Genomic DNA, 12,147 nt, shown 5'->3' with positions numbered 1-12,147 from the left:
GAGAGAGGAAAGGCTCCCATCTGGAGAGGTCTATAGGCACTAGGGGCAGTTTGGTCAACCTCCTGGACAGGAAGAAGTATTTACAGAGAGGCGCTGCTACAGCAGAGCTACAGAAGGAAGGGAGTTTCTCTGAGCTTCTATGCCATGTTCTTTTGTCTACTTTATCTTGTACTCTAAACACTGTGAGAAACTTGGATCCAAACACAGAGCTTATATATCCAATGCATCTATCTGCCTCTTTCTCTTTTCTTGTCTCCAAGCTGCACAAATACTTCTGTGGAGAGAAGGCTAAGTCCATCATTGGCCCATATTCCACTTTTCTATAAAGAAGCCACAAGTGGACACTGCCATCCTGGTTACTGACATCCTACCAGATCCATCGTGCTTTGAATCCTTAAATGCTTATTCACAGAGCTTTAAAAAATCCTGCTAAGCAAACCTCCCCTGAAGGGAGAATTTCAATGGCTTGGTGTGTGGCACCCATGTTAGATCCAGGCTCACCCAGTTTCTATCTGGAATTACGGGATTTCAAATTACTTACTAGGCCTAGACTACTTCACACTGCTCCTTTTGCTTCTTTCCATCCCTTCCACCAAGAACTTCTTTCTGCCTGGCCCCACAGAGTTTCCGGTCGTCCTTCTGACACTCTCATGGAAACCATCTGCCTTCTCAATTGGGTTTGTCTGAAGCAAGGTTCATCCTGTATTCTTTGTCTCTCCCTGAGTCGTCATAAGTTTGGTCCAAAGTTCATTCACTGCAACGCTCTCCTAGATTCCCTGGTCTCAGATGCCCACTCAGGTCATGTTCTGGAATTTTACTGCACGTGTGAAAGGAGCAGGTGGGTCAAAGGGCAGGAGGTCTCAATGCCTGCTCCCCTCATGTCCTGAGCACTGTGACAACCGGGTGTCTACATCTTGGTTTGGCCAGTGTGCCAGGAGGGCGCCATCTACTGTCCTGCACCGAATGCCAGCTCCAGTGAGTCCCTCACAGGACTGCCCACCTGGCGCTGAGGGGACCTGACTCCACGCCTGCCTAGCACTCCCACCTATGACCCGGTTCTTATGTAGCTTTTGTAAGCAGGTCCCTTTTTCTCACTTTCAGCCCTTCGTCATGTACAAAGTTGAGCATGAAGGGTTTTCCTAGGTCCACATCACCAAAGGAAAGCCACATGCAAGTGAGTCATTAAGACCGTGGTCCTGGATGCAAGAGGCAGTGGAGTTGGAGGGGGAAGGAAAGGATGCTGAGGAAGCCAACAATGTGTGTGATTTCCCGCAAAGCACCATGTATTCAGCAGCCTTAGAGATGCTGTTGGGATGAAAAGACCACAGGCTCAGGCTTTCCTGGGGCTAAAAGTAGGACAGAGGGAATATCAGGCGAGCAGTCGCAGGGGCACGGCAGAGTCAGATGCAAACAAAAGACTGAGAGGCAAGGACCCCCTGGAAAGCAGGAAAGACCACGCAGAGGGAGCCAGAGCTGTGGAGTCCACAAAGGAGGAAGCGAAAACCTAGTGGGAGACTGAGCTGTGGTGCATAAGGAGAAAGGGCATGGAGGAGCCTGAGAGGTGATTACCTCGGTAGCCTAAGCAAGGAGGCCAGGGAATCTGCAGGCCAGTCTCCACTTGCTGAACTGCAGTTTTCTTTGGATAATCTTCTCTTTCAGGAAACTTAAGGCATGAAGGCGGTGGCACACACAACACTCCTGCCTGCTGGCAGCTGAGCCCTCACCCTCCAGCTTGGGAGGGGTCTTCATTCCGATGGAAGCATCCAGACCCAGCTCTGAAGAGAAAACCACAGCCAACAGGATCCATCGTTACTCATGATCTTCCTGTGACTCCCTGCTCCACCCCCAGTGTCCAGGGACATGAAGGGCCATCGGGAAGTGCGTGGTGAAGGAAGCCACTGGAGACATTTGATACTTCTTTCCTTCTGTTGATACTCCTGATACTAGTGAGACTACCATGAGGCAGACATGCTCCCAAATGCCCAAAAGGTGTCAAGAACAATAACGTTGAGAAAAACAAAACATTCCCAGGGAGAAAAGACCAAGACAAGGAAACCATGCCACACGCGGGTTGTACTTATTTGGCGGGATGAGAGTGTAGAGACCAAGCAAAGTCACAGGTGAAGGAAAAGCTCAGGGCAAAAAAGCCCTGGGGAAGGCTAAACCTGGAAAAAATGTTAAATGTGCATCAATACATATCATAGGGCATATGTATATAGATACACACACCCACATATACACACATCCTGTACACATATTGTTTAGACACACTCAGTCCCCACGAGGTATAGGTGTGCTGATAAATGAAAACATACACAAAGTGTGCGTGTACATTAAACCAGTGAGACTGCTGATGGTTCATTCTAACAGCCTCCTGATGAGTTGAATTTGAAACAAAGAATGGAAACAAGAAGGAGAGAGAGAAGCTCTGGTGGGTAATATGAACTGTGACATACGGGGGAGGAATCGAGGAGTATGAAAATCAAGGGCATTGAAACTATCCATTGTTGCAAAATCTGCTATGAAACTAGACTGATGCTCAGGCCTCTGTGGAAAGTGAGCAGGAGAGAGAGTGACTCAGCCAGAGAGCTTGGGACTTGGCTGGGAATGTGGGAGGCCAAGGCCAAGAAAAAGAGAGGCAGGAGTGAAGAGAAGACAACTAGCTACCCCAGGACCTAATGGCACCTGTCAGGGCTACACTTCCCCACACTCCCTGAGCACTTTCGAGGAGCCTCTCCAGGCTGCTCCGTGCTGCTCCTTCTCATCTCACCTCCACCTGAGAACCCGGGTCCCTCCTCATTCTCAGGTGAGGCCAACATCTGAGGGATGAGCCCAGGCACCTGAGGCTCCAGCTGGAGAGGTTGAGACTCCTGGAGGGTAAGGATGGTACATGCCCATCGACATGGAGGTGAGGGATGGAAAAGCTCAAAGTTAGAAAATCAAAGAAGCGGATCCTGAGGAGAGCGAAACTGACAGCTATGGATAAGAGGAAAGAGATTGAGTTAAATGAGGTGTTATCCAACAGACCCACTGGTACACTTCCCGATGAAGGTGGCTCTTTATTTTCAAAAGAGGGGGAAAAACACACAACTCTGTCGCCCATCTCCTTGGTGAGAAATCCCTATTCCCCTCTTCTCTCTTACCTTGGAAGAGTGGCCCTTGGTCCCCGGTATCAGTGTTGGCAGTAAATCCCCGGATGGTGGGGGAAAGGTGGAGCCTGGCTTTGCCATCACCACGATCTAAATGCTGGTCGAGGGGCAGCTGCAGATCATTGGCCACCTGGGTGCTTGTCTGCAGCTGAGCTTGTGAACTTTGCATCTCTGGCCTTCCAAAACTCAAAGGCACTTGGTGACAATCCTCCCAGGTGTCACCTGAAAAGAATACCGGGTTCAGTAGCACCCATCCAAGGTTTCCTTTGCTAAGCCCTCCATGAACACCCATTTGTGATGACCCAGCCTAACAGAGAAAGCACACAGTGACCCAGACAACACAGGCAGCCATCATGTACGGGAAGGAGATGCCATCTCTATGGCTATGCCTGGGGATGCGGAGATGCCAGGGGCCAGGCTGTGATGTCCCTGAGACAATAAATCACCCACATGACCCGAGAGGGTTTGATTTGCGATAAAGTCACACCTATTATTCTCTGACTCATACCTCAGTCCCTCAGCCTAATGAGAAGGCCTGAGGGAGAAAGAGTTGTTGATGTCTGCCCACAAGACTAAAAGACCAGGGGAAGAAGTATGGCCTCAAGTCTGCGGGTACCAATAGAAAAGGGAGTTGGACAACGATAGGACATGGACAAAGCGAAGAGAACATCCCAATTCTGGAGCCTTCTCAACGTCCTTCTTCATAAGTGTTGGCGGCTCTTCTGCCTCCACACACATGTGTGTTCTATTCCCACATGGGGTCGGCTAAGGGCCAAGGTCCTAGCACATATAAATAGTGTAGTACAGGGCTGAGTCCTGATAGGAGCTAAGGCACAGAAGGGTTGCAGAACCAGAATTTGTGTCTCTTCAGGGAGGTCATGCAGTGCACAGTCCTGAGACCACACACCCCTCCGGGGGGGTCTGGGCCCTGACTACTCACTGGTTGCATCCTGAGCATCAGGGACATCCATGTTCTCAAATGAGAGGGTGGCAGCACTCCTGTAAGGCCAGAAGGAGTCCGACAGGTCGGGAAGACCTGGGCAAGACCAAGCACTTCCATCCAGTGAGTTCTGTGGGACACCACACTCTGCCATCGGCGGCAGCTCCCCGCGGAGCCTGGTGGGGGACGGAGGCCTGAGGATTCACCCAAGAGTGAACAGGAATCTTAGAGTCTGTGTGGTTTGGATCAGATGATTAAGAGTGTGGTGAAGGCAGCCAAGGGGCTGGCTGACCCATTAGAGAGGGACAAACTGGGTGTGTATCTGGGGTGGGGGCAGAGTGTGTTTTTAGAGGGTCAGGAAATAGTGAGGACAGTCGGTCCTCAGTGCTCTGGCCAATGACAAGCTGATGAGGAGGAGACCGAATACCTCCATACGGTACAGTCATAACCCACAACACAGAGTGTCACGTAACAGTGGTGTCAGCCCTTCATTTCGATGGCACTGAAAGTGGGAAAGGGGTGGGAACGTGCCTACAGCATGGGGAGGGGTTGGGGGTGCCTCTGGAATCCCAGGCATCTCAGGCCATCAAGGCCTCTGTCTCTCTTTGTGGTGGCAATAATATACTATCACTGTCAGTCTCCATTTCTTGCTATGAAACCTATGCCAACATGCTGATGCCAAACAGGCAGACAGCAGACGTGAGAGAACAAGTGAGTGCCACAGACCCCTGGGACATAGTTCACGTGTGTCAGCTGACTGGGGGTCACTACCCTTGAGAGCATAACGAGAGACGGGAAACAACACGGGCACCACAATGAGAGCAGAAAACGTCACACAACAGGAGAACTGCTGGTTGGCAAAGTGGAGGACACACATAGACCCAGCACTTTCTGCTTCTCCCTGGGTCAGAGGTCTGCAGATGTCATTACTCTATGAACAGCCCCACATACTCAAAATTACCTGGGGACAGGTGGCTCTGGTTCTTTCACCCCATTATGATCATTCTGCCTTTCTGCAAAGAAATTAACAGCACAGTTACTTTAGGCAGATCCCCTTAAATTGCTCCATCCTTTGCCTCATCTTTGCAAGGGTCATTAATACACACGATGTGAAAACAGCCTATTGTGAGAGAAATATTCCCGGAGGCCCTAGACAGAGTGTCAAAAGCGGGCACTGAGTTTCTGTCTTGAGGCAAACCTCCTTGTTAGGATAAGTCACCCTCACAGTTAGCTTATGTCCTGAGTCTCTGCAAACAGCTAAACACAAATGTTTCCCCGCAGATCCTGGGGAACTTCCTCACTATGAACTCAGGGCTTGCTATGATATTCAGGCTTCTTCCAGCTGAAAGGCTTGTTAATGCATGAGATGAAGGACATGCTGAACTTAGACGGACGAGTGGAATCTACACCCCAGCCAGTCCAAAGACTCTTCAGTGCTACAGAGAAACAGGGGCCTTTCTATTCCTAAGGTTGCAAATTCCAGGGCCGTTCCTTGCTTCAGAGACATGCACCAAAGTTGACAGTGGTGCTTATGTTCTGGTTCCAGAAGAGTCGGGACAAGAGAAGACAAATGAAAGGATGCAGACTCTAGGCTGGCAGACGTGAAACACCGTTGTGACATTTCCAAAGATACAAACAAGACTGACAGCAGCCTCAGAGAGGGGTAGAAGCCCAGGAGGCACATTGTTCAGGAATGACAATGGGAGCATTTCATGGGAGATGGGAGACTCACTCCAAATTAGGAGGCTTGAATGTTAGTTCCTGGCCCTGGTGGCAGAGGTACATGTGAGTCTGGCAGGACTGCCTGGGGGCTAATTAACTGGCAGTGGGGCAAACATGACTAGAACGTGGACAAAATCATTACTTCATGGACTATGTCATTTTAAAGGCAATTGAAGGGGAAAAAATGAAAAGCTTTACAGAGGAACAAAAGCTAAGAGAATTTAGCACCAGCAAGGAAACTTTAAAGGCAACTGCAGTGCCAGGTTCCAAACATTATGTCAGCATATAGTCTACCCGAGGGGATTATTCCTATCAGACTAGGCGAACAAAGAACATGCAGGCTACCTGGGGGACCAGCTGGAATTTCACCCTCTGCAGCAGGAGAGCAACCACAGGCTCCATCCAGAACAGACCCCTTTTTCTGTTCATCAAATGCCAGTTTTCCATCACTGCAAGGCGGGTAGCAGTCAGAACCTTCCTGCTGAATGCAAGGAGCCAAAACAGCTTCATCTGGGAACGCCTGGAGCACTTCCTCCTTTGCAACCTCCTGCAACTCCGCACTGTGCCAGATGCGGAGGGGAAGACAGAAAAGTAAACTCAGAGGAGGTTTTCTCGCTCCTGTTCAGGGGAGGCATAGGGAGCAGACACAGAGAGCAAAGCGGCAGTCTTCTTCCAGAAGGGAGAAACCACCCTCCTAGATGTGAGGTGGAGTGTGGCTGCCATGGGGAGGGAGAGAGAACAGCACAGGCTCGGGGTTCTGGCCCCACAACCAGCTGCTGGAGGAGAATGACCTCTCCCTCAGGCCACAGTCAGGACCCCAGCACACACAGAGGACTGAAATCCTGGTTTTGCAGACCCTGTGTGGAACTGAGTGTACACTGTCCGAATGAGTACGGCTCTGGAGGAAATACAGACTGCAGGACCTATTTTATCCAGAGTATGATATAAGATGAAAGGTTTTCCAGGTTCTTCCCCAGCCTTCCAACACTGACTAACATGCTGATGCCAAAAGGACTCAAAGCAGATGTGTGTCACCCCCAGTTTTTAACCACCCAGAAGAGGACTGATGATTGCAGGATTTCTTGTGTTTGACTCTTTCACCTGCGGCTACTCACTGTGTATCACTAACCTTGAGGGATTAAGAAACAGAAACCCATGGGAGTTCCTGTCATGGTGCAGCAGAAACCGGTCCAACTAGGAACCATGAGGTTGTGGGTTGGATCCCTGGCCTTGCTCAGTGGGTTAAGGATCTGGTGTTGCCCTGAGCTGTGGTATAGGTCACAGACATGGCTGGGATCTTGCGTTGCTGTGGCTGTGGCATAGGCTATGGACTACAGCTACAGCTACAGCTACAACTCCGGTTGGACCCCCTAGCCTGGGAACCTCCAAATGCCATGGATGCGGCCCTCAAAAGACTGAAAATAAAATAAAATAAAGAAATTGAAACCCCGTACCACTATCCCAAGGGAAATGGACAACTTTGTTACCAAAGGAGATATTTGACTGTTGCCTGAAGGGATGAAAGAGTTATTTTATACTGAGCAATTTCTGGTGTTCCCTGCTTCTGAGGTCTCCTGGTATCAGTACCGACATTCACAGCCCTCAAAGCTTCAGAGTTACCTGGGGGGCAGTGGCTCTTGTCCATCCACTTCCTCATGACCATTCTGATTTTCTGCTAAGAAATTCAGAGACAATATGTCACACGAGTTCATCACTGCTCACACTTGGCAACTCAGTGCACACACCGACCACAACGACATTAATATTCTCAGTGTCAGAACAGAGTACCTCGGCAGAGATGATCCGGGACACTTCAGTGAAGGCTTAGGAGAATTAGCACTGCGGCCAGACCCATTAGGGAATCGCCTCCTGATCTGGAAGAACCTTCTCCCAGCATCTTCTCTGCTGAGGCTATATAGATGGCTAAGAGAGTGGATTTCCCCCAGAGATCTTAGAAAATGAGCTGAGGTATGATCTAGAATTGTTTCTATACTACTCGTTCGTCCCAATGGATAATGTAGTTGTTGATGGCTTAGAGGAACTTATACGTGAGACTAGCGGGATGGATGGATTGCGTCAACTCTCCAATGAAAAGGAGTACTTGGTGCTACACAGAAACAATGGCCGTGCAAGGCTGGACGCACTACCTTCATGGAAACATTCAAGGAAGGCAGGGGGAGAGGGGACTCTGTCTGCATTTCAGATGACTGCTGATAAGACAGCCAACACAGAGACCGTGGAGATGGGGGCTCAGAGCAGGGAAAGCAGGGAAACCTCGTCTCCTCACACACAGTCAGGTCTGCCCTTGGGTCTGCACAGGGATGAAAGGCCAGGCCCTCCTACAGCATGAAAACTTAGATCATTACAGGGGACAACACACATGTGCCCCAAACTAGGTCTGACAGTCACTTCCTGAGGATGTCCAGCTGGGCTGAGTGAGACACACCTGACTGGGGTCCATTGCCTTGAAAGTGGGTCCAGGTGGACAGAGGCATGACCTCGACCTAGGAAGGGATGAAGGCTCCCTGACCTAACCTGGTGTTTGGGTCTCATAATCCATCTTTCCCCTAACTTGAACCGACATATATCTACAGGGTCTACTTTCGAAGAAGACCTTGCTCAGTCTAGACGGGTTGTGGCTACCTGGGTGACGGGTTGGAACGTCATCCTCCTTGGCACGGGAGCCAGCACAGGCTCCATCTGTAGCAGGGCCAACTTTTGGCTCATCAGATGCACGTGTGCCATCACCGGAAGGCTGGGTGCAGTCAGACCTTTCCTGGACCATTGAAGGGGTCAAAATGCATTCATCCTGGGATTCCTGCAGCACCTCCTCCTTTGCAACCTCCTGCACTTCCACGCTGTGCCAGGTGGGAAACGAATGACGGAACATTAAACTGAGAGGGACAGACACCAAGCTGTCCCGGGTGATTTCAGGGGAGGGACAGGGAGTGGTCACAGAAAGCAAAAGGGCAACATCCTTAAAGAAGAATGTAACTGTGCTGCTGTGTGTGAAGTGCAGTGTGGCTCCACAGTTTGGGAGGCAGAGAGACCAGCACGTGCTCCGTGCCCTGGCCACACATCAACTGATGAGGAAGGACACTCAGCCATCCCAATGTGGTGCTTTCAGGAACATGAGCCACACATGAACTACCACACCAGGCGCTAGCACCATGGGCCTGAGTCACATAATATTCAACATAAAGCAGCCAAGGGAATTCACCTACTTAGGCAACACAGACTCCCAGAGATGTTATGCCTTCTTTTAGGAACAGAAAGCCCTCTAAGGCGTCTTATTAGAACGACTGTCACATGACAAGTACATTTGGGACATCGAGATAATTTTCTTGGTATTACATTTTTCAACTTATTTCCTTTTAGTTACCTACCTCTCAGTCACCCGAGACAGCTGGGTGGGAAGAGACATTTATCGCACTTTGGAGGTCATGTAGGAGAGACTAGATATTCCCTGTGTGCACAGGAGATCCTAAGGGCAGTGCATTGCCTTGGGTCACACACACAGGTGCCACAGAGACAAGACACAACCGAGCCAACTGGCCATCTCCACATGCGAGGAGGGAAGGAAGAAAATTCAGTCTGCACTTTGCTTCTCCTGGCATCTGGCCCTATGACTCTCTTGACCTCACTTACCCTTCTTCCTGGGACCTCTCCATATTTTATCTCCCCACGACCACATCCTGACAGGTGCTGTTACCTGGGGGTGAGTGTTGCTGCTTTGTCATTGTTGTCCTCCTCCTCTTCATCGCTTTCTGTAAACAAATTCAGAAATCCCCAGTCAGCTTCTGCCCACTTCACCCACGACAAACACAAGGACTCATGTGGCCATGGAGCCATACATATCTATGTGAGAGTTAGGATACTGGTGATGGTCTAACGCATTGTCTTTTAGCAATTTCCTTGCCTCCAAAGGGCTGGATCACCACGTCATCAGGCAAACACTGCAGTTGTCTCTTCTTCCTTATGTCACGGCACTGGCGTCCAGCTTCCATCTCAACCTGTACAACGGTATCATCCCTCCTGCCACAAATTCACCATAAACTCCCGCTCTGTATTTTTTGGCAGCTCTCACAAGATCCTCTCCTTTCTGCAAGGAGACGAAGAACCACCTAACCCCACATCCATCCATCTGGGGACATCACGGGCTCATCAAGTGGGCTTGTGTGTGTGGTGTCAAGGGAAATTCCCTCCATGGATAGTGCTCCACCCTAGACAGCTTTCCCAGCACCAAGTTCATCAAGTACATCAAGGACCTTCTCCAACCCCTCTCATGAAGGGGCCTTCATTTTTCTCAACTACATTTGTTCACATCCCCACATTTCATCACTATGGCCACCATCAAGTGATCAATCTGTTATACAGATGAGGAAACAGGTATCCGGATAGGAACAGTCCGTCACTCAGTCCTAGTTCTAAAGGCAGCACTCACGCTGGAACCAGGCAACTGTCACACGTAGGCCAGGGCTCCTTTCCCTCTACAGGCTGCCTCCTGTCACAGCCTCCTTTCTCTGCTTTATCCCTGGGTGCATGCTGCCTCCTGCACGAAGGCCCTCGTCCATCAAGGAGGAGGCAGAGTTGGAAAACTATGACCTCTACCCTATGCGTTTGCTTCCCCTCTGTCCTCACCCTCAGCCCGTCCTAGTCCTACCACAGCCCCAAATGGGCCATGAAAACCAAACAGCTGCTAAAAACATTCCATAGTGAGCAGCTCCCTGGGGGCTCAGTGGGTTAAGGATCTGCTGTTGTCACTGCTGTGGCACGGGTTCAGTTCCGGGCCCAGGAAGACCATAGTCAGCAAGCACAGCCTACAAATCCCCAAAACATGCCTAGTGAGGTGTGAAGACTCGGGGACCATGGAGCTGCCCAGTGCAATCGGGGTCCGTGGCCCCCTTACCTGGGCTGAACTTGCGGGCGAGGCGCTCTGCCAGCCTGTGTCCCTCAGTCAGCTGCTCTCGCAAGCCCTGCCCCTGGTCCTTGTCAAGGTCTTTGTGGGTGAGGAGGTCGGTGAGGTGCTGAACGAGCAGGACACAGTCATCCCTCCCTTCCTTCACCTTCTGCCGTAACTGGGTCAGCTCTCTTGCCTGAGCGTGAATCAGGACATCCAATTCCCTGAGGGGGCACACAGGTACAATCTGAAATCCCAGAGACATGGACCACACACTCTTAGGGCGTTTGATGCTCCCTGGCATCCCCAAGGGGCTCTCGATGCAGAATTCTGACACCTAGGGGGTGACCTTTCTGGGGCAGAGAGAAAGGGGGACGGACAACAACGGCGGCCTCTGGAACAGCCAGAGCTCCCCTGAGAGTCCTTGACATCCCATTCCTTGTGTTCTTCTGGGAACAACCCCAGTGTCCTCCTACACCTGCTTCATGGAGAGGGTGCTCCAGGTCTTCCCTCAGCCATGCCTGTTTCCACATGAAAATACACATCAGGCACTGGCAGGCACTGACACAAAGCCAGACACCCGCTGTGGACAGTCCGGCTGGTGTGAATTTGAAGGACCAAGGGAATGACAGGGTCCAGGATGGAGGCCAAGCTCGAGTCAGTCAGGAGGGGATTGTGAGGGAAGGGAAAGGAGGTTGGGATCACAAAACACTGCAAATGTACAAAATGCCCCTGAGCTCTTCGTTTGATTTGAATTAAGTGAATTTCATGTGCTGTGATTTCAAATCAATAATTTGTTTAAATAGCAGGGTTGGGAGTTTCCCGATAGCCTGTGGTTAAGTCTCCAGAAATGTCACTTTTGTGGCTCAAATTTCTGCTGCTGTGCTGGGATTACTTTTCTTTTGTTAAAAAGAACAGTGATGGATGTGCTGTTGTTTTACAATGTTGTGTAAGTGTGTGCTGAACAGCAATGTCACTCACTTCTACATATATAGATTCCTTTTCATAGTCTTTGCATATGCTGTGCTATACAGTAGGATCCTGAGGTATATCTGCTTTCACATATTTTATTTGAAAACATTTTTAAAGTAAAGTATAGTTGATTTGCATGTGGTGCTGGTTTGATTCCTGGGATGGGAACTTCCCTATGCCTTGAGCAGGACCAAAAAACAAAATTTTTTAAAAAAGCATGCAGTCCATGATTTTCTTTTCTGAGGAGATGTTCATTTGTTCTGGATATTAGATTCCAGTTATAAGTGATATCAGGAGGGATCGGGAGCTTGGGCTTATCAGACACAACTTAGAATAGATTTGCAAGGAGATCCTGCTGAATAGCATTGAAAACTTTGTCTAGATACTCATGATGCAACAGAAGAAAGGGTGGGGGGAAAATGTAATTGTAATGTATACGTGTAAGGATAACCTGATCCCCTTGC

At 49.9% G+C, this 12,147-nt stretch overlaps 1 protein-coding gene across 50 annotated transcripts in view; it reads right to left on the bottom strand.

The window, feature by feature from the left end:
- Positions 1-12,147, bottom strand: part of LOC100737336 (NBPF family member NBPF6-like) — a 117,506-nt gene that overhangs the window by 1,993 nt on the left and 103,366 nt on the right. For 26 of the 50 annotated variants that reach the window (XM_085023294.1, XM_085023288.1, XM_085023284.1 and 23 more), the window contains 9 exons: positions 10,721-10,935; positions 9,524-9,578; positions 8,455-8,669; positions 7,432-7,486; positions 6,157-6,371; positions 5,051-5,102; positions 4,090-4,283; positions 3,144-3,371; positions 1,570-1,775 (listed from right to left, as the gene is read on the bottom strand). In XM_085023294.1, coding sequence (XP_084879420.1) covers positions 1,579-1,775; positions 3,144-3,371; positions 4,090-4,283; positions 5,051-5,102; positions 6,157-6,371; positions 7,432-7,486; positions 8,455-8,669; positions 9,524-9,578; positions 10,721-10,935 — 1,426 coding nt within the window. In that variant the 3' untranslated portion in view covers positions 1,570-1,578. The remainder of the gene's footprint in view (positions 1-1,569; positions 1,776-3,143; positions 3,372-4,089; positions 4,284-5,050; positions 5,103-6,156; positions 6,372-7,431; positions 7,487-8,454; positions 8,670-9,523; positions 9,579-10,720; positions 10,936-12,147) is intronic. The other 24 variants (XM_085023308.1, XM_085023303.1, XM_085023327.1 and 21 more) reach the window with 4 other exon arrangements.

Source organism: Sus scrofa, chromosome 4, assembly GCF_054392235.1.
Source record: "Sus scrofa isolate SSC_HxYL_T2T_F1_AM1 chromosome 4, Sscrofa_HxYL_maternal_Yorkshire_Landrace_v2.0, whole genome shotgun sequence".
NCBI classification, from domain to species: domain Eukaryota; kingdom Metazoa; phylum Chordata; class Mammalia; order Artiodactyla; family Suidae; genus Sus; species Sus scrofa.
This window is presented reverse-complemented; position numbering and strand designations above follow the sequence as displayed.